The sequence below is a fragment of the Artibeus jamaicensis genome, unplaced genomic scaffold (genome assembly GCF_021234435.1).
Source record: "Artibeus jamaicensis isolate MK-2021 breed Jamaican fruit bat unplaced genomic scaffold, CSHL_Jam_final contig_387, whole genome shotgun sequence".
NCBI classification, from domain to species: Eukaryota; Metazoa; Chordata; class Mammalia; order Chiroptera; family Phyllostomidae; genus Artibeus; species Artibeus jamaicensis.
Genome location: NW_026521812.1, coordinates 5,924,633 through 5,946,864, shown reverse-complemented (window position 1 = coordinate 5,946,864; position 22,232 = coordinate 5,924,633). Strand labels below are relative to the sequence as shown.

At 38.8% G+C, this 22,232-nt stretch overlaps 1 protein-coding gene across 16 annotated transcripts in view; it reads right to left on the bottom strand.

Moving 5' to 3' along the window:
- The window catches only part of EPB41L2 (erythrocyte membrane protein band 4.1 like 2), a 200,949-nt gene that overhangs the window by 106,017 nt on the left and 72,700 nt on the right, over positions 1–22,232 (bottom strand). For all 16 annotated transcript variants that reach the window (XM_037147870.2, XM_053664758.1, XM_037147875.2 and 13 more), the window contains exons 2-3: positions 4,259–4,743; positions 3,075–3,287 (exon numbers count right to left, since the gene is read on the bottom strand). In XM_037147870.2, the coding sequence (XP_037003765.2) occupies positions 3,075–3,287; positions 4,259–4,729 (684 nt within the window). In that variant the 5' untranslated portion in view covers positions 4,730–4,743. The remainder of the gene's footprint in view (positions 1–3,074; positions 3,288–4,258; positions 4,744–22,232) is intronic.

The window sequence follows — 22,232 nt, the reverse complement described above, 5'->3', positions numbered from 1 at the left end:
TCGTCACATAGATAAGAAACTGCTTCGTTTTGTACCATTCCAAAATAAGATCAGACATTCAACAAAGGAGTGCCAAACGAGACAGGGAAAGCAGGAGGCAGGCATAATGATTAATATGGACTTCATTAAGTCAAGTATATAAAACACTTCAGGGTCATTTCTAAAAAAATAATAATAAAATAACTAAAAAGGAAATAAATTCAAGTAAACAGAAAAATATGACAACTCAAACTTAGACAACACTATATAGCTACATATATTATCAATCATGTGAAATAAATGGCCTAAACTGACCAATGAGAAGACAAAATCCTCAAATGGTATTAAAAAACACAACCCCTCAAAGACATAAATATACAATGTTTAAAAGCAAAGGAAAAGAAAACAGGAAGAGTCAAAGAATAAAAAGTCTAGACCAGTGATTTTCAACCAATATACAGGAAGAATTTTCAAAACATGCTATCCCTGACTATTAGTCAGAGGCACTGACCTCTTTTCCCCTAGACTGTCAAATTAAAAACTGACAAAAGCCAACACAGCAATCATTATCTGGTGGGAATCACTCAAAAATTATACTTATTTTTTTGTCAGATCAGCAAATATATATATATTTTTAGCATGCCACAGAAGTTTATTAATTAGTTTATGTGTGCCGTGAGACAAAAAAACCGTTAAAAACCGCTGGTCCAGGCAAATCCTATCCAAAATAAAGCTAGTATAGTAATGTTACTATCAAATAAAATTAATTTGAGGTACTATGTAATGATGAAAGGGGTGAGGATCCAAGAGTATGTAAGCCTGCACACGTATGCATCCAATAATCCAGCCTCAAATTTTATAAACATAAACTTGCAGAAATACAAAAAGAAATTCTTAAGTCAACCATTACAGGGAAAGATTTCAACATTCCTACATGCAGTTAAACAAGTACTGGAAATAGAGACGTTACCCACATAATTAGTAAGTCTGATTGATCAAGGGGACAACACCAGAAACCTGCAACTAACAATGAAAGGGTAACATGCTTTTCCAATATCAAAAGAACTACTATGAAAATGGACTATATATTAGGCTGCAAATTAAGTTTTAAGAAATGCAAAAGAATCTCTTACTTAGACTATATTCTATCTCCCCACAATGGAATGAAACAGGAAATCTGAACTAAAGAAAAATGCCCTCTCTACCTGAGAATTGCACACATATACGCATCCATAAACACATCCACACTCTGGAAATTTTTAAAAACATACTTCTAAAAACTTCAGTGGTCAGCCCTGGCTGGAGTGGCTCAGTGGACTGAGTATTGGCCTGCGAATCAAAAGGTCGCAGGTTCAATTCCCAGTCTAGGGCACATGCCTGAGTGGTGGGCCAGGTCCCCAGCAAGGAGTGCGTTAGAGGTGACCACACATTGATGTTTCCCTCCCTCTCTCTCTCCCTTCCCCTCTCTAAAAATAAATAAATAAAATCTTAAAAAAAAAAAAAGATAGTGTGCCTCAATAGGGAAACAGATACGCTGTTTTAGTATTTGAAAGGAATACTACACAGCAGTTGAAAAGAATAAAGTAGAACATAAAGTACATCATGAAAAGACACAGGGGGAACACGGCAGGAGAGATGGGGATGAGACTATAGCAAGCAGTGTCGTTAATGTTTTATTCCTGGTGAATGTGAAAGTGTCTCTTCTTTTATTTCTGTATTTTGTACTTTTAAATATATCAGCATTATTTTTAAAGAGAACAAAAATAGATTTAAACCATAAAGCACATTTTTCATTCTTGAGGTTTAGTGATTATAAAGAACTTCAGAGACAACAGGGGTCTTCTAGATTATCCGATTAATCCTATACCCTGTAGTCCAGTTCTAGGCCTCACTTTGGCCCAGAGAGGTTGAATAAGTGACTGCAGGTCACATAACAAGTTACCAAGCTGGTTCTCAAAACCTAGACCCCGAACTTCTAGGACAGTTATGAAAAAGTGAGAGGCATGTGGTCATATGCAGTGTAACTGAACTAAGTTCAGACCGCTATTCCATTGTTTTCCTTATTGTTCGCTACTTCAACTGCTGAGACATAAGAGGGTCGGTCATCCTCTGTCGTCTTCCTCTCTTTCTGAGCTTTAAGTATTATTAATCCTCTTTTGCCAGTCCTTTTCTTGAAAAAACTGAAATATCAGAACAATTATCACTGAGTAAAAAGAAGTTCTAGATATCTAATACAAAGATAAAGGCAAGGACAATGAATCATTTATCTTAGTAGTTCAGGACCTCCACAGTAGACCTGGGGCTGGAATCAAGGCTCAAGCACTAGCTACCTGTGAAACTTTGGGCAAATTACTTAGCCTCTATAAACCTATCTATAAGCTTGCATTTCCCATTGTAACATTGGCAACATCCATAATACCTACTTCATATAGATTCTTATAAAAATTGCATGAGATAATCCATTCAGAGCTCTTCAGTTCTCCAGTAAATGTCAGCTATTAGTATATGTCATATATATAATGTAAGTTAGCTATGAAAAGCAACAAACTCTTCTAATTATCATAAAATTATAAGTTGCTAGATACTTTTAAAAATTACATTGGCATCAATCAGCATCAGTGCTAATGAATTATATGCTTTGAAAATTATGAGTGTTTTTTAAATTAAAACTAAATAAATGAACTAGATGCTAAATCATTATCTGTCTTGGGATAAAGACACTTGAGGTTATAGTGCTGAAATTTCATGACTCTGAAGCATCAAACTGAGACTATCATTCCTCCTCAAGTATCTTATAGCCAGAAGTAATATTCAAACTATTCTAATGCCCATTCAGAACAGACACCAGACAATACAGTGCAGACTGGCAGAGAACATCAGTCCTGCTCAATACCTTTAAGGGTCAGGAACAAGTTTGTAATGAAAATGATGACCCTCTTCTATGTTTTCTAGTTTTTTTTTAATGCAAAATTGTGACCCCCTAATTCAAAAGAACACAAAAAATGAATTTGCTGTGTCACGCCATAAACGAGAGAGGGCCGTGCTTCTGCTTGTGTTCACACACCAAGAGAGCTCTTACCAGCTCCCCGACTCACCTCCAGGTCACAGCTGTACTCGGTGCCATCTAGGAGGGTCACTTTACATTGGACAGTTTTGGCCTTCTTGGTGGCTTTTTGAGCAGCTTTCTCGGCTTTTAGCTCATTGGTCTGAACTTCCTTTGTCTCCCTTTTTGCTGCTTCTTCTGATTTGTCTTCCTGTATTTCCTTTTCCTTTTCCTCTTCTCTCTCCTTCCTTACTTCTTCAGCAGGCTGTTGATGAAAAAATGAAGTTTATACTAAAGTTGGCCATTTTGTCGGAAACAACACATTAAAAGGAAAATCCTAGCAAGAACGGTGACTTAGGCAAACACTGTAAGCCTAAGACTTTTAAAAGACTTCAAATGCTTGCTAGAAAGAATATTTCCCCACAGCTTCCTTCCTCCAATCCATTGCCAATTTTTTCACCGTTGCCAACTTGGTAATTTGAGCATTAAATGAGTAAAGGAAACTACACCCTGGCAACTGTAATTTAAATATCATTTCAAATAATAAAACTTACAATTATAATCTCAAGACCATGGCAAAACCCAGGCTTCATTGGGTAAACAAAATGCACACACATACAATCCTATTTCTCCCTACTCACTGAACATTTAAAATAAATCAAATTAAGGAGGTTTAAAAGTACGTGTCATATAAAAGAGATGATAGGATTCTGAGAGTATCTGTTTAACCTTAAAAGAAACAGACAAGCTGTCCTGATTGGTATGGCTCAGTTGGTTGGAGCTTCATCCCGCAAAGTGAAAGGCCACAGGTTCAATCCCAGGTCTGGGCGCATGCCCAGTCCTCATGTGAGGACTGAGGTTGCGGGCTCAGTCCTCAGATGAGGCATGTACCAGAGGCAAGCAACTGATGTTCCTCCCTCACATCGATGTTTCTCTCCCTCCCTTACCCGTTCTCTAAAAAAATAATAAATGAATAAAATCTTTTAATAGAAAGAGAAACTTTTTTACAGTGTACATATATAGATTTTTTTGCTTTGTTTTATTTTGGAAATTTTTAAAAGAAATAACAGGAAAAGGCTGTGGTAAACCACTCCAAGACCCACATTCAAGACATAGTAAGCCAAAACAGGATCTAAATACAAGAAATCCATAAACAACTCAAAGCGAACAAGCCCTTTTGTTGCGTGGTGAATACCACCAAGCTTCCATTTCCAGCCACTTACTTGCCCAACATACCTGTGTCTCAGGACCGCTCACTGAAGGCGCCTCTTCCTTGACGTCAACTTTAATGACCTGTTGCTTTCTCTGAGCTATTTCTTCGACATCACCCTTGGCCTGCCTTTCTTCTTCAGGAAGAGACTCCTCTTTCTCTAAAACCTGTTCTTCCACAACAGCTTGGGTAGGTGCTTTCTTATCTCCTCCATCTTTGGCCACTACTAAGTTATAGGACTTTTGTTTCTTAAGCCACGGGGGTATGAACCGAGAAATGCCCCTACTCTCCGATGGATCCTTCTGCCTCTTCTGGCGGTGGGGACTACTTTGGCTTTTAGCTGAAGGAGATGATTTGGAATCTTTTTCCTCCTCTGGATCAGATGACTGATTCTGCTGATTTTCTGCTACTTCTTTAGATTTCTCCTTGGTTGCATCTGCTCCTAACTGGTCAGATTCCTTCTTCACCTCAGATGTGGAGCCTACTTCAGTAGTCATGGTCACGGCTTATGCTGTAAACAAAACAAAATCACAGAGGTATTTTACAACCTCTCCCAGTTCAGAGGCCAGAGACACGGTCCAAAAGGATGGGACTGAATGGCAGAGAGAGGATGGGAATAAAATGCCCATAGGAAAAGAAGGTTCACAAGCACAAGAGAAGAATGGAGACTGCTACTCTAACTCTCAGAATTCTCCATCAGAATCAAAGAACCCAAACTAGCATCACAATGGAATTCATTCTGATCCTATACAAACAGGATTTAAACTCATCAAGCACTGTAGAGTGATTACTTATATTCTGTTTCATCTAGCTATAAACAATAATTCACCCCAAAATACAAGTTTTAAGAAAAATTACTTTTCTCTATTACTTGGTATCCCTTACTCTACAATACAAAGTATCATTGATAATGCCAGAAAGTACTGACAAAATTTTGCTGAAATTTCACACCTTAAAACTAAAATGTTAGATACTGTAAAAATTAATGTTAAATATTGGGTGCTTAATAATGAGAAAATTATATCTGTGATGTACATGTTCTTCTTTATTCCAATATTAAATCCCATAATTCATCCTCATAATTCCAAAGCAAAAGATAGTCTTCCAGGAAAGGTACTCAAACTATGACCAAAACTCCAAAACCCCATCACACCCAACCACGAACACAGTTTCCTTTGTGTTTGTGCTTACAAGAAAACATCTAAGGACTCCTAATCTGAACCAAATGCAGACATTATGTGGTTGAAAAAATCTGCATCTAATAGCTGATTCCATCACAACTAATGAAAACAAAATTGAAATTGAATCTGAATGTAACTGGTTGTCTACATTTCACACAGGCAAAGCGGGACTCTGAAAGCACAGCAGCACCGCAGACATGAAAAACAACAGGCAGAAACGACAGAAACAGTGTTCTTTCCTCTCTGACCAACGACTGATTAAAGTGCTCAGAGGCCTGGCACCCTGGCCAACGGGAAACTTTCCAGCTATCTTCAAAAGTGGTACAAACTTGAACAGTTCAAATAATAAAATACACTCTTTAAAGCTTTACTGAAATATCATTCACAGACCATAAAATTCACCCCTTTTCAATTATCCAGTTAATGGTTTTGAGTATATTCATAAGGCTGTACAACCATTACTGCTATTGAATTCCAGAACATTTTCATCATCCCGAAAAGAAGGCCTGTACCCACTAGCAGTTCTCTCCATTGTTCTCCCTCCCGCAGCCCCTGGCAACCACTAATCTGCTTCAGTCTGTACTGCTTTGCCTATTGTACACATTTCAAATAAATGAAATTACATGCATGCGACATGATATTTTCACTTAGCATGTTTCCATCAGTCCTCTGCATCGTCGCATGTGCCAGCAGTATACTTGTTTCTTGAAATATTATTCACCATCTTTTGAAAAACATATATCTGGTAAGAGTCTAGTATCCAGCATATGTAAAGAACTCTACAACCACAACAAAAAAACAAATAAAAAACGAGCTAAGCATTTCTTCAAAAGACATATACAAATGGCCATAAGCACCTGAAATGATGCTCAACATCATCAGTCGTTAGGGAAACACAAATTGAAACCACGAGGTACCACCGCTTCACATGCACTCGTCTGCTGTAATCAAAATGACAGACAGTAACCCACATTGGTGAGGATGTGAAAAATTTGGAACTCTGAACATCGCTGGGCAAACTGTAAAACAGCATAGCCATCTCGGAAGATTATTTAGCAGTTCCTCGAAAAGTTCAACAAAGTTTCCCTATGACTTAGCAATTTCACTGCTAGGTATATGCCCCAGAGAGATGAAAACATTCACACAAAAAGCTGAAATGCGTGATCACAAGAGCATTATTCATAACAGTCAGAAATGCAACCCAAACGCCCGGCAGCTGCTACATGAACAGACAAACTGTCGTGAGTCCACACGACAGAAGGTTGGGCCATGAAAAGGAATGAAGCGTGGATCTGCGCTGCTGCACGCAACCTAAGTGACGAAGTCAGCTACAAAAGGCCACACCCTGCATCATCCATTTGTGAGAAATTTCCAGAACAGGTAAACCCACAGACACAAAGTAGATTAGTGGCTGCAAAGGGCTGGAAGGAGGCGAGAATAGTTTCTTTTGGGGGTAATAGACATGGTTTGTAATTAGACAATAGTTGTTCAACCTTGTCAACATACTCAAAACCACTGAATTGTAAACTTTAAAAAATAATTTAAAAAATGTTAAAAATGTTTAAATAATTTAAAAACATTCAGTCAGTCAGCCTATATTTAATGAGCCCCTACAATGTGCCAAGTACTGGGTAAAAGAATAAAGACTGTCTTTGAGGACCTGAGGGAGTAGAGAGTACAGATAAATCAAGAGCATGATGCTTAAAAAGCACAGGACAGACATCAAACCCAGATTAGAAGAAGAGTGTCACCAGGCAAGCCTTCCTACAAAGGCTGACATTGCGTTGCTTTAAAATGATGTCCTTGGACCCAAGAAGAAACACACCAGGGCACATCATACTTACATTAACCAAAAATTAAAATGAAGAACAGAATCCTAGAAGCAGCAAGAGATAAGGGGACAGTCACCTACAAAGGAGTTCCCATCAGACTGTCAGTGGATTTCTCAAAAGAGACCTTACAGTCAAGAAGGGGCTGGAAAGAAGTATTCCAAGACATGAAATCCAAAGACCTACAACCAAGATCGCTCTATCCAGCAAATCTTTCATTTAGAATGGAAGGACAGATAAAGTGCTTCTCAGATAAGATCAAATTTAAGGAGTTCATCATCACAAGCCCTTATTATATGAAATGTTAAAGGGACTTAAGAAAATGAAGATAAAAAATATGAACAGTGAAAGGACAGCAAACGCAGTTATTAACAACTACACCTAAAACAAAAGCAAACTAAGAGGACAGCTAGATCAGGAGTGAAACCATAGAAATGAAGATCTCATGGAGGGTTAGCAACAGGGGAGTGGGAGAAAGAAGGGGGGAGAAGGTACAGAAAATAAGTAGCATAGATGGTAGGTAGAAAATAGATAGGGGGGAGGGCAAGAATAGTATGGGAAATATAGAATCTAAAGAACTTGAGACACATGGTCATTAAAGGGGGGAATGGTGGGGGAGGGGTGTGCAGGGTGGAGGGGAATGAAGGGGGGAAATAGAACAAGTGTAATGGCATAATCAATAAAAAAGAATAAATAAATAAAATCTTTTTAAAAAATAAATAAATAATAAAATGATGCCCTTGTTATTCAGGCAAAGGAATCAGGATAGGAGGCATATGCCAGGCGTAGGGAAGTATGGAAACACGAGAATGTCCTTCCCATAGAAAACCACAAGTACTAAACCATAATACATTGTACAAGTTAAGTAGGAGCATATAAGGAGGTACGGGAAGGACGGAGGAAGGTGAATTAGTAACAGTGTCGTAGTAGTACTAAGCAGAAGGCAGAATCTTAAAATTTTGTGTTCATTCAAAGGCAATGAGAAATCATACAAGCAATGTAAGTAAAGGAGTAATGTAAATCAGATTCACATTTCAGAGAGCCCAACCTGGCTGGAAAGTAAAGGAGGAGAGAAAAGGCTGGTGTAGAAAGACATGCAGAAAGCTGTTGCAATAATCCAGGCATGTCTTTGTCATGGCAGAAGCAGTGAGACAGAGAGTGAAAAAATGAATCTAATGGTAAAGAGGTACAAGGGACATGACGTGGTGTCCACACTGAACATAGCAAGTCCGAGAGAGGAAAGGGTAGGAGAGAAACCCCAGGTCATCGAGACTGGGGCAAGGTTAGAACTGTGCATGGAAATGGAAAACACAAGGAAAAGACGGTCTGGCTGAGATGATCAAACTCAGTTTTGAATTCATTGCCATTAGATGTTCATGAAGGTGTCTAATTGGCCACTTGACACACAGGCCTTGAAGGGAGGTCAGATACAAAACTGGGAGTTACTGTATTGGTGATGGCTGAAAGCATGACACTGATATTGCCATAAGAAAAAGTAAAGTTTGAGTTTAGAGGGTCCTGAAAAGAATCCTTATCACCACCGATGTATAATGGTCAGGCAGAGGAAAAGGCACGAGGGTGAGAAGAGATATATAGTGAGAGAGGGAGGTCAGGGGAAAGCAATGTTCTTGAGGGCTATAATACAAACAAGCAATACTCTAGGTATTATAATATTACCATGTCTAATCTTCTCATTCTCAGGCACTTTTTAAGTTATAATTCTATCCATGTTTCAAAATTTGCACAGATCAATTTGATATCTCTGTAATGCATGAATGTATGTATATGTTTACAGTAACATCACTCTGGCCAGTATGGCTCAGCTGGTTGGCGTAGTCTCCTATAAACTAAAAGGTCATGGGTTCAATTCCTAGTCAGGGCACATATCTACATTACAAGTTTGGTCCCCTGTTGGGGCACATACAAGAGGCAACCGACTGATTTTTTTCTCTCTCACATGAGTGTGTGTATCTGTGTGTGTGTGTGCATGTCTCTCTCTCCCCCCCTTCCCCTTTCCACCCCCACTCCTTGGGTGAGAATAAAGAAAAAGTTCACCCATTTCTTTCACCCCTCTCAACCCCTGCCACCAGCAAGGACCTCTATGAGCTTGGTTTTTGCTTTTGGTGGGAAGAGTCCACAGAGTATGAGATCATGTGGTATTTGTTTTTCTCTATCTCACTTAATTTCACTTAACGTAATGCCCTCAAGATTATTTCATGTTGTCCTAAATGCAGGGTTTCATTTTTTAATATTCATATATATCATACTTTCTTTATTCAACAATTTATGGATACTTCAGCTATTTTTACATCCTGGCTATTGTAAATGATGCTGTACTGAACATGGGGTGCATATATCTTTTTAAGTTAGTGTTTTCATTTTCTAAGAATAAATACCCAGAAGTGGAAATGCGGAATCATATGAAGGCCATTTTTCATTTTGTGAGGAATCACCACTCCACTCTTCATTAGCAGTGGCTCCGCCACTATTAGGCATTTACAGTTCAAAATCACGCCTTCCAATAAGACTCTTACATGAGTACTTAAACTGGCTCCATTGCAGAGAAAACCTTTAGTTTTCTTCTTTAAAATACCATTTTCTATGTGCTACTTAGTCACGAAATGACCAAGGTTAAGTTTTAGCATATACTCTCACTGCTTTGTGAGAGTTGAATGAAAGGCCTCGTAAAAACTAAAACAAAAACATTTCAGTTGTCTGAGCTAACCAAGGCTGTGAAAATTTGCCTGGAGACCCATCAGCTGAACTGGTCAAAATATTTTAGAAGCAATGAAATATGAAACTATTACCATTAGAAGCATTAATGTTTGTATTTCAATCATAAGTGGTTTCATTCACTACTTCTGTGTCAGACCATAGTATACAAAACTTCTGCTCCTCAAAACATCCTACTAGGTGAGACTGCCCCCACTGTTGCAGGTGATAAGCAGAGGAGCAGAAGCTGGCTTGCTCAAGGTCACTAGACAGAGGACCACAGAGCCCAATACATTCGTTCTTACTTGTATTTCATAGGTCACAGCTCCTCCATTGTCTACGAACAATCGAATCAAATAGAGCCTTGGCTTAAGTCAAACAAGATTCACACCAGCCTGTAAATATGACCACAGAACAACATGAATCCTGTATTATTATTATTGTACAGCCAGCTCTGTCCCATCACAGAGAAAATGATTTTGAAGGTTATTACTTGGCCGTGAGATAAAAACCGAGCTAATGGAGGGAAACTGAAGACAGGGTGCCCACGCAGACAAGCCACGGAGCTTCATGGAGCAGCCCTCCTCCATCACTGCCGCATTTCAAACGCCTCGTGTTGAGGACTCCAGTGAGCACACGACAGAGCACAGAGACACTGGACTGTAAAGCTGTACACCTGAAATTTGTTACTCACCAATGTCGCCTCAGTAATCAGAATAATAAAAAGTGGGGCGAGTTTCTGAGACAATCGGTATTGCCCATCCAAATAGATTTAAAAAAAAACAAGAGAAATGGCTAATTAGATCATAGGCACTGAATAATAAAGATGGATATAATTATATGTAAATAAGTACATTCTTAAACTAGTTTCAACAAATCAACATAGCTCAAACCTAAACACTACCTTCTTTGTTGATAAAATGGTTTCTTAAACAAATTACCACCGTCAAGAAAAACATGTATTAAAGCACATCCATTCACCATAATTATCATGCTTGTAACTCTGAGTTTCAAGGATGGATAAGCATTTAAACTCCATCCTCCACTAAAATGGAAATTCCTGCCGTGGAAGGCCAATCCCTCCCACTAAAATGAGAGCCCCAGAGGGCTGGGGTTTTTCTTTTCTTTACTGCAGTGTTCTCAGCATCTGGACTGGCACATCACAGGCACCAGATACTTACTGAATGAGTGTCGTGAAATCATCTACTCTGATACCCTCAACTTCATCGTACCAGTGAGGAAACTGAGGCTCAGAAAGACTAGGAGATTTGCCTGAGATCACAGCACTGGACGGGTGAAGATGAAACCAGAAGTCTGCTTTCCCAAACTCTAACAATGCTCATTCCACTAAGCTTTAATTACAAATACCTAAAATCCCTCATTAGTAAGTTATATAACATACTAAGTAAAGACCTTTCTACTTATCATCAACCAAAAAGAACACTGTCATGAACAGCCAGCCCATTAGAGAAGCATGTGTTTTCGACACAATTACCACATTGGCATGCTCCATCTGGGTTGATAAAAAGTGTTCATTATGGTAACAGCTCCATGAGAAAAAGCATGCATCATTTAACATGCAACCAAGCAGAAAATCATCATCAACAGAGGATCAGCAATGGTCAGGTAAGGAGCTGTGTTATGTGAAGCCGTTCTTTTTCTAATGCTTAAAAATAAGGTAAATTCTAAGCACGGCCTAGCCTAACCTTCCTACCCTGTAACATTATGCTCCTGAAAACATTGGCCCTTTATCAGAGCACCACAGCAAGTAAAACAAAGCAAACGGTCACACAAGTCTACACACTCATACAAGTAACTTCAAGCAAGGGGGTTCACGCTAATTATTGGGTCCAGATGTTTCCTGAAAACCTTGAGAGAACCAGGGCCTACTTTGAGCCGTCACTGTTAACAAAGTCCCTGCACAGGGATCAGGGGAGGGTGGGTGCCGCCACCAACTGCCAGACTCCCATCCTCTGCTCAGATCACTTGCTTCAGTTCATCTCCCCAAATGGCCTGTAGTCTAAGAGAAGGTCTTTTAATACCTCACCACCTTCCCTTAAAGCATTAAATATGAAAAACAAAAAACAAATACAGCAACCAAAATACAGAAATGATTCAGCAGCCACCTGACTCTACTTGGAACATAGTAAGAGTGATGCTCCTCAAATACTGCGGTACCTTGGCACCCGTGGTTAATTCATTCTGACAAGTGGCAAAAAAGCGACAATTGATGAAGCATATTCTCTTGTGGGGTGGTGTTGTGACTCATACAAGTTCTAGCAAGTGTGACAAGTGGCAAGCAAGCACCAAGTGCTGAAACACATTTTCTCACCAAAATGAGATGAGTACCAGGTTTGACAAGCTCTGAAGCTGTCAAACTTATACAACTACCAAGGTATGGCTGTATATCCCTCATGTAAAAGGAGGGAAGGAGGGAGAGGGAGGAGGGTCTGGGAGGAGGAGGGAAGGAGAAAAAGAAATATCTGCAGAGGGAAAAGGAGTAACAAAGACAGGCTGACTCAGAGCAGAATGCAAGAAATTCCTCCCCCTAGTACGTTTATCTTAAGTGTCAGAAGGTCCAGAAAATGCTATATCGTATATTCAAATAAATACAAATAAATCCCAAAGAGACTATCTGTTGGTTTATATTATCTATATGAGGAAGATAAACAAGAGGTTTGAAAAAAATCCAACGCTGCCCACCCTAGTTAACCTTTATAACATTTTATCACTTTTTTAAGAGACAAAAGGACCAATAAGAGACAAGAAATGTATCTATAAAGATACAAGCTAGCATCTGGTTTACATTTAAACCCATACACACAAAAGATAGGAACTGTACCCCTTTGCTAGTTCAAGTCCAAGCAGGATCAGGTTACATTCAGATCAAGATCAGAAAATATATTTACCTATTTCCTCCACCCTTTCTCTTTTTTAATAGAACTCAAATTTTTGTTCAGCCTTTTCCTCTTCTACATGCATGTCAATGGAGGCTGATCTAAAGCAATCATGGTAGTCCCGCTCCCCATGCTAAGAAGACATGCAGAAAGTCTGTTGGTAGGCTTCTGGGGAAAGATCCCTCCCTCTTAAAAGAGCCACAAGGAAGAGAAGGCCCCTCTTTCGCCTCTGAGTATTATTTACATGACTCCTAGAAATGCTGCTGCCGCCTTGAAAAATCCTCGAGAGGAGAAAGCCTGCAGAAAAGGAGGCACGCAGGAGAGGGGCACTGGCAAGAGAGTCACGGAGACGAGGACCGGAGCCCGGAGCACGTGCCACGCGTGGCCAGGTCCTAGGGCTGAACTTCTCATGACATGAGACCACATGCTTCCCTATGGGTCAAACATTGAGCCAGGGGTTTCAGTTACTTGCAGTTACTGTTAGGCTCTGCTCATTACATTCTGAGGCAAGCACTGGAAAATAAGCCCTAAGAAATGGGTAGTACACACAGAATCATCGTGGATCAATTATTACTCCTCACTGGGTTTTACGGCCCTCATACCTAACGGCCATCACTGTCAAAATGTTCCATTATTTCCAGATGTTCAATTTCTAAAAACCTATTATCTGAGTTACTATTAGTGAGATAAACCATTAATTCTGTATTCTAACAATGTACATAAGAATGAAACAAAAAAAATCTTAAGAGGTCATCAAAGTATAAGATTCCCTGCATAAACTGGAGGTAGGGAATGCAAATCAAGGCATAATTTTCGATGATGTCCAATTCCACTTGTGCTAACAACCTCATTTGTTAAAGCAAGTCCCTGCTACTCCATTTTAGAATTAGGTCAAGAAAGGCATCTGTGCCAGGCGGTCTCCACAAACAACTAGGGTCATCCCCAGAACACTCTTTCTTCAAATGAGGGCTCAGTAACCAGAGGCTGTGCATGAATCATTAGGGACCCCAATGCTGGACACCATTATTCTCATACCCAAAATGCATATAAACCTTGTCACACTGGGCACTCCAACAGCACGCACTAGTCGAGGCGACAGAGATACCCTCTTCTTCAACCACATACACTCAACTGTGTGATAAGAAATATGGCCAAACTGCTTTTCCTCAAATCCCTTCTCTCAGATGAGGACCCAAATTTTGTAATGGCCAAAACATTCTATGTGAAGTTAACTGATCTTTTGCAGTGCAAACCGTGCAGTGCAAACCGTTTACCGTGCAAACACGGTAGTTTGCAGATATGTCTGGGAACCAAAGGCCAGAATTAGAACTCCAGCTCTCTCACTAGCCATGTAATAAACAAGTTATTCAGTCTTGCTGAGGTTCAGTTATCCCATAAGCAAAACAGGGATAGAATACACACTCACTGGTGGAGCTACAGATGAAATCAGATGTTATACACAAGTGCCTGGCACACAGTAAATTCATAATAAATGTTGGGCCACCATCATTAAATAGGGATTCTGTGAAAAAAAAAATGAACCATGTTTGTTTTCTACTAAAAATTATGATAGTAATAGTAAGCACAACCCACTTAATAAATAACGACAATAATAAATAATGATAATATCGGCAGTTTGTCAAGCACTGTTCTACAGACTTTGTATGCAGCAATTTTTTTCATCTTACAACACTCTGGTGTTGGAATTCACATATTACAGGTGAAGAAGGTAAAAAAAGAGGATAAATAACTTATGCAAAGCCACACAACTGGTATATGGAAGAGCCAGGATTCAAGCCCAGGCTGTCCAGCTTCAGAGAGCTTATGCAATACTGCAGCCAATCCCCAACAAATTCGGTATTTCATAATAGCACCGAGCATAATGTCTGATCATTTGTGAAAAATACAAATATCAATATACTATTACTACCATTTGGGGCTTTAGAATCATTAATAACATGTTCTGAGCCCCTATAAATTTCAGTGATCTTCAGGATACGGGTTGTATGGTGCCTCAGCCCATCCTTCCAAACAAACGTTTTTTAGCCTATGTACCAGACACTAATAATACAGAGGAAAGAATCCTACTCTTAGTCTGATGGGGGACAGAAATAGCAAGATTACATTAATATAAATTCAAACTTGTTGCTAATTCAGAAATTTTGGTCACTTCTATTCAGAAATTACTACTAGTTTGTAACAGTGACACAGGTTTCTGAGAAACTACCATTGTCATCTCTTCAAGAAGTCACACAATCATCCCTCATGGAAAACGGATTAAATACTCATATAACATGATCAGGCATTGTGCTTTTTAAAGAGCACTTAATTCTCATTCTCTAGCTGAACTCAAGTAACTTGACTAAAAAGCCAAATAAAATAGTACTGGTTATAAATTTCCTTAACATCAAAAATTCAAAATAAGTATCATTTTTTAATTGGCTAGGATGACCATCCCTTCTGTAGGAAAAAAAAAATTAGCTAAAGGATGAGTGAAAAGTTAACTGAAAAACAAATACAAGAGACACATAAACATATGCAAAGATGCTCACCACACATCCAGTAAAATACATACAAGCTAAAAGTTCAGAATGTAGAAGTCCGATTATTCACATCAGCAGTGAACATGGCCATGGGAACAGAGCCCGGCTATGGGAATGATATGCGCACTCCCGTATCATCGCAGGTAGAAGAGTAAATAGGTGCCGACCCAAGGGAAGTCAATTTGCCAAGAGCCAAAATTCCACATGTACACACTAAACCAGTAGTCCTGCTCGTGGGAATGTATCCTACAGATACATTTGCACACATGTAAAACAGTTAAGTACAGATGATTCACTGTAACACTGCTGGTAAAGAAAAAGACCAATGTCTGCAGGGCACATTAGACCACACTCACAAAACAGAATACTCCGTAGCTACAAAGAAAAAAATGAGGAAGGTTTCCATCCCAGTTCCAGAAATATCTCCAAGTTACACTGTCAAGTACAAAAGCAAGATTCAGGTAGCACGTAGGATGTGCGACCTTATGGGTTGGAAGCAGTGTGTGTGAGAAGTATAAACACGTGAATGCGCACGCACATATTTCCCTATAGATGCAAAAAGAAAAGTAGGGGAGGGCACAGAAGACCAACACCAGTGATTATGGGAAATGGTGGATGGCGCTGGGTAGACGAGGTCCAGAGGGAGGAGAAAACATTTTCTCTGGGAAGTTTGTACAAACTGAAGCACTTAAATATTTCGCTAGGAAAAAAAATATTTATGCATTAAGATAGTTAACGCATTAAGTGAACCCAGCTTGGCTGGTCTGCTCCCTTGGAGACAACCCAACAGCCACAGCTGCCATAAACTCTGTCACACACGCTGCACAGACCCACCCCTTTCCCTGCACTTGCTGCTCTCCCAAAGCTCAACACCTAAGCTTTGACAGCAGCCGGACATCTTCTTTTAAGTGTATTAATTTTCTGTTTAACAACAACAAAAAAAGCACACATAGTTCCTGAGAAACCTGGCTAATTTTTTATCCTTTTTATCCTGTGGAAATGAAATGAAAAGGTATCTTTTGTTAATAATAATGCTGATGCATATGCAGCCAGGCCAAAAAGATTATTCCTACTTTCTGCTGATAAATGGGACGAGGGCACTTAGAAATAGATTGAGATTTTTAAAAGGAGAATAAAACACAACGGAAGATACATATTAATGGTTTCTAAGCTGCTCATACATAAAAATTCCAAATCTGTCAGCAGCTTCTTCCTCATTTATAGGCAAAAAGCAGGAACAAAATTGGCCTGATAAGCACAAGGATGTCATGTTTCCTGTCCACACCTTCTCTCTGTCCCGCATCTGTTCCTATGCTCCGATGAGGAGAGAGGAATTTTGTGCAAATGAGTAACTACATGTTCCTAGTGCATGCCGTATTTATGCATCCTGTGGCTTCTCTATAAATTTGTGACATTCTTAGTATTCTGGGAACATTTATTTGGACCACCACTATATAATGTGTCTTTCTAAACAAAAGAAAAATGCATTGTGCGTTTCTTCCAGTGACATCATGACCAGACTCAAACAGCAAAGCCAACACCAACAACCTCTTCTAATCATAACACATTCGAGGGCGTGCACTTTCTCTGAGCTCATCCCACAACTGCCTTCTCCACAGGGTCCTTACCCAGACCATCACAAAACATACTTGGTATCAAGTGGTAATCTACAGCCAGTCTAATGCTATTCCTGTGTGAATCATACTCGAAATTCTTTAGCTAAAAAATAACAGTGGTTCGGGAGGCTTTTCCCAAATAGGCTAACGGCAAATCCACCGAGGTTAACTGCACAAGATAAATGCACAGGCTGCAGACGCTGCATTTTAATAAGTCATAAGACAAAAGCCTGTCAAAGTCAATCAACTCCCCACACTATGACAAGGCCACCAAGCTGGAGCCTACACTGATCGCACACTTTCAAATCCTCTTCTCTGTAAGCTCTGGAACACTGCGGTCGACAGGCATAAAGATCTAAATCTTGTCAAAAATATAATTCACTCAGTAAACTTTAGTCGTTAGATCTTCTGCCATTTTAAATACAGCACTTTCAAAGAGTAGAATGAGACTATAAATTGAATGATTCTTCTAGCTTAGGTAAGCAGACCCAAATGTTGAATCAGCAGAAGGAAGGTAGACTCTTAGCTTATGAACCCTCCAAGCCTGGCTTGATCAAAGCAACTGTCCCCAGGTGGGAAAAGCAGTAACTACAATGAATTACAGACATAGCCATTTGGAAATGCTTAAAATCTTTGTTTTTTTAATTTCTACTCCAAGCATTAGTTAGCTTGAAACTTCTTGACTTATTAAGGGCTTCAAATAATTATTTTCTAGGTGATGTTGGCTAGATCAAGTTTTTATTTCAACTAAATATTTTTCTTTGGGGATAAGATTCCCAAAATTCAAACATTTGTAAATGTGGTTTGGTAGAGGATCCTGCTGGAGAACATGCCAAGCACTCAATCCTAGAGTCCAAAATATTCAAGCAAACTACATGTCGAAGTTTAAAACCTTCTCTGACTTTCATCGATATACAATATAATGTGTATGATATATGACTGGCTGTACGAATCATCAATACCACCTTTACAATCATTTATGTCCACACCCGAGGTGTCAATCATTTAAATGGACAATTCTTTCTTGAGCCTAGAAATAGAAAACTTCAACTTCCCACGTTCTCCCCCACCCCCAGACCTAGTAATTACTTGGCGGTATGAGGGCACTCCCTGCAGTGTCAACACTGAAGAAGGAACTGGCCGAGGTCACCCCCCACTCATCACAGCAGTACTGCTTTTCATTGCGTTAGAAAGTAGCACGCAAACAAGGTCAGATAAAGAAAAAAAAACATGTCATTAGACTGGTAGATTCCATCAAGAAAAATCAGGAAGACCATTTTTCCTAAGTCTGGATTTCAGCATCTGGGCAACATGGTGAACTTTTACATTTGTTCAATGTGACAACAGATTAAATATTCAGTAAAACAATTTGTTGAGGCCTGTCCTTATTCAACTAATATCACACTTACACTGAAACAACACCAAAATGATATATAATTTTTCTAACTTAAGGCCACTAATTTGCAGATGCTAAAAAATGTGAATTCAAATCTCTTGCTAGCCACAGTACTTCTTCGATCAATCAGGTTAGCATGAAAATGAAGCACCTTAGAGATTAAATTCAAATCTGTCCTCCTTTACCCTGTTTAAAAAAAAAAACTGAACACTATTTCCCTCACATACTCCTCGATATAATTTAGGATAATTAACTTTTGTATAGTGTATTATACTACTGAATAAATCAACAGCAGGGCAAGTATATAAAATAAAGCAAGTAGTTTCATTATTCTCATAGAGCAAACCTGAGAAGGCAGTGATGTTAATTAAAGATAACCTCACAAAATTCAATTATTTTCCTAGAAAAATGTAAATAAGTGGTTTAAACTTAACTCTTGACCACACACACACAAATATTCTTTCATAGGGATTAGTTCAAATATAACTGAACATATTCCCCTTTCAAACAGCATCCTTAACCAGACTCCATCTACTCTCTCCGTGAGCATTTTCCAGGTTTGCAGTCCCCTGAATACTGACACTCCCAAAGGTGGGCTTCCTTCAAAAGCAAAACCTTCAAGCATATACAATAAAACCCAACTGCTGCGACAGAAATTTCCTAAAAATCTCCCCCTTGAAATACATACGTACCTTTAAGTACATCAAGCCCGTTGTCTGCAGTTCCCTGTCATTAGAAGGCTGTGGAAAGCTGATGGAAATCTAGTCTGCAAAAGGTAATGAGCAAGACCAGCACCACCCAGGCCGGACCCTGCTGGAGAAGGGCATGCCCAGTAGGAAAGCTCAGCGTGGCTCCAAGTTACTTCATTCCTCAGCTAGAGAATTCACATGGGTCAAAGAGAAAGTCATTTCCTGCTGCCTGCTCTGCCCACCAAATGAAGAAAGTGCACATAAAGAAGAGTTTTAATGACACAAGTGTAATTCTATGGCAATTTTGGTAATTCTACTATTGCTAGGAATTTTTTGCTTTGGTGTATATGATTTTTACCTGCTTTCTGTTGCCTCTCCTCAACTATGTTTTCATGTTTGTCATTTTATTTCACTCAACAAATAAACACCAGAAGTATATGTATACAATATATGGTCTAATCGTCTTTATTTATTAAGTACTATACACTGATAGATACATTTCCAGATATAGAAAAACCCTGTAAACACACATTTTTCAATATATAAAAATGAAATGTCAATTTTGATTCACTTGTAAAATAATTTGCTTATTCATTTCGCATTATTAAAAATGAAGGCTCATTTTAATGTAGAATTTATAGGTTCCATCACATCGTTACAAAGCTGATAAAACCCTGTTTTATTGTTCCGTCAACCCGACATTGAGAAATGATGGATACAAATGTAATCATATGTCTGCATATGAATATAAGTACATCTGGAAGCAATGTAAATAAATGTAAAGTCACTAAAGGAAAACACGTTAATTTTAAGATTCAGCTCAGAGAAATCTGTAAAGCAACTAACTCAGCTTCCTCAATTCTATGACTTACTTTTCCACAGTTTAAATTCCGTTTGTTGTCCCCCTGCCTGCCCCCAGTGTAGATATATTAACCAATCAGGACCAAGGCAGTCGACTCTGGATCCAGGCATGCGTTTTTACGACTTCAAACTGCTACCACAGTGCTCTCCTACCAAGTAGTTCTGATACTAACTGGTGAGTATTTTATGTTCACATTCACCTACAGCAAAGTCTTCTTCTAAAAAATATGAAAAAATATAGGTCTTTTTTAATTACAAAGAAAACACTTTAGATACTTAAATGACATCTGTGCCAACTAGTACAGAAAGGGTAAGGTTTGCTTTATGAGAACTTACTGAAAATACATTTCAGTAGCAGCCACCTCCGAAGAGACTAATCTCTATCAAAATGAACAAATACAAAATTTTTTAAAAAGAAGTCATTCTATACACTGGAAGTAAATAAACTTCCCTATCTACCTCCAAGATTTCACTGGTTCACAGTAGGGCAATTTAGTAAGTTTAGTAGGTCTAATTTTATTTGATTCAAAGTATCATCCTCTATTTTATGTTCTTCTTACTTTTTAAATGCTAAGTGTATTTTTAAATAAATACTCCACTACATGACAGATTTATTTCAATATACTTTTTGGAAAAATATTGACTACAAGTCATTTTCTGAAATGGGTTGCTCCGTGGAATCCAGAAGTCCCAGAACGACTGACATAGCACTGGATTACTGACATTGACACTGGTAGAGCTCTACAGTCCAGCTCAGATACCTCTCACCACCTCTGGGTGCCCTGCCCTCTTAACTCCCCTACTCTAGGACTGAATGGTGTCTCTGCAAAATTCCTATGTTGAAGCACTACGTACCTCGCCTCAATGTGATGGTATTTGGAGATGGGATCTTTGCGAAATTAGATTTAGATGCGATCATAAGGGTGGAGGCCATCATGGTAGAATTAGTGCCCTTATAAAAAAGACACTAGAGAACCTGCTCATTCTTTCACCCTCCCCTTGTTCTCTTCACATCACCACGTGAGGTCAAGGAGAGAAGGTGGCCATCCACAAGCCAGGAAGGGAACGCTCACCCAAAACTGACCATGCTAGCAACCTTCATCTTGGACTTCCAGCCTCCAGAACTAAGAGAAAATAAATCTGTTGTTTAAGCTACCCAATGTATGGTATCTTGTTATAGCAGTCAAAGCTGAATGCTACTGCTCACATTCCTCAGCTGGCTGCAATATAAAGATCCTGCTTATGAGACATCTCAATCTCATTATTCAAACAAACATTAAGGGAACTAAGATAGACAGTCTTGTGGCACTGTGATATGGAAACAAACCAAACCATTGATACCATTTAACCATGAATAGTTAAAAAGAGAACCCAGAGAATTTAAATGAGTTTCCAAACTCATATACCCAGTAAGTAGTAGAGCCAGAATGTATACACCAAATTGGCCTTCAAAGCCAATGTTAGCGGCATTGGTGTTATGGTGGTGAGCAAAGCTGCCTTCCAAAATCAAAGGCACTTTTCCACCAATGCTGCATTGTCTCTATTTTAATGTCCCTGTCTTCCAGATGAGTCAACTGAACCCACAGAAGTGAAACAACTTACATAAGATCACTCAGCAGGTTACTGGCAAAGAAATACACCAACCGGGTCCAGTGTCATTTAAATTATTCATTTCCAGTAAGAGTTTAAATGTATTAAAGTGCACAAAATACATTAGTTAAAACAGCTGCATGTCCTACTATAAAAAACTGTTAATATGAATTTATTTCTGTTACATCTCTCTTAGAAAGATCCTAAATAGCCATGTTTTGACACTGTCTCATTATTCCACAAAAAAGGGAAATTTGAGGTTTATCTCAAAACACTATTTTTTAAATATTAAAAGGAGTTGGTTGGGATTAAGATAGAAACATTTTTCCTATTTTTGTTTATGTCAGGTTTGTGTATATGTAGAATTTTATCTTAAACTTGCCATCATGTCTTCACTTTCTAAAACTATCCCACCTCCTGACTTTCTGGGGACAAAGAATAGAATTGAATAAGATATAAAGGACCCAATAATCTGATGGGTTACTCATAGTTCCAAAACCAAATTCTGTGCAGAAGTTAAAGTTCCCAGTGTTGCAGAAAGATGACGAGGAAGACAGCTGCGTTCAGTCTTCCCATTTTGTTCACGCTGCTCCATCTGAGAAGCAATTATCTATCTGTCAAGCAAGAAAAAAAGCTCACGTAATTTTCTAATGTTACCCTGAAATAACCTAAAAAGTACTCAAAAC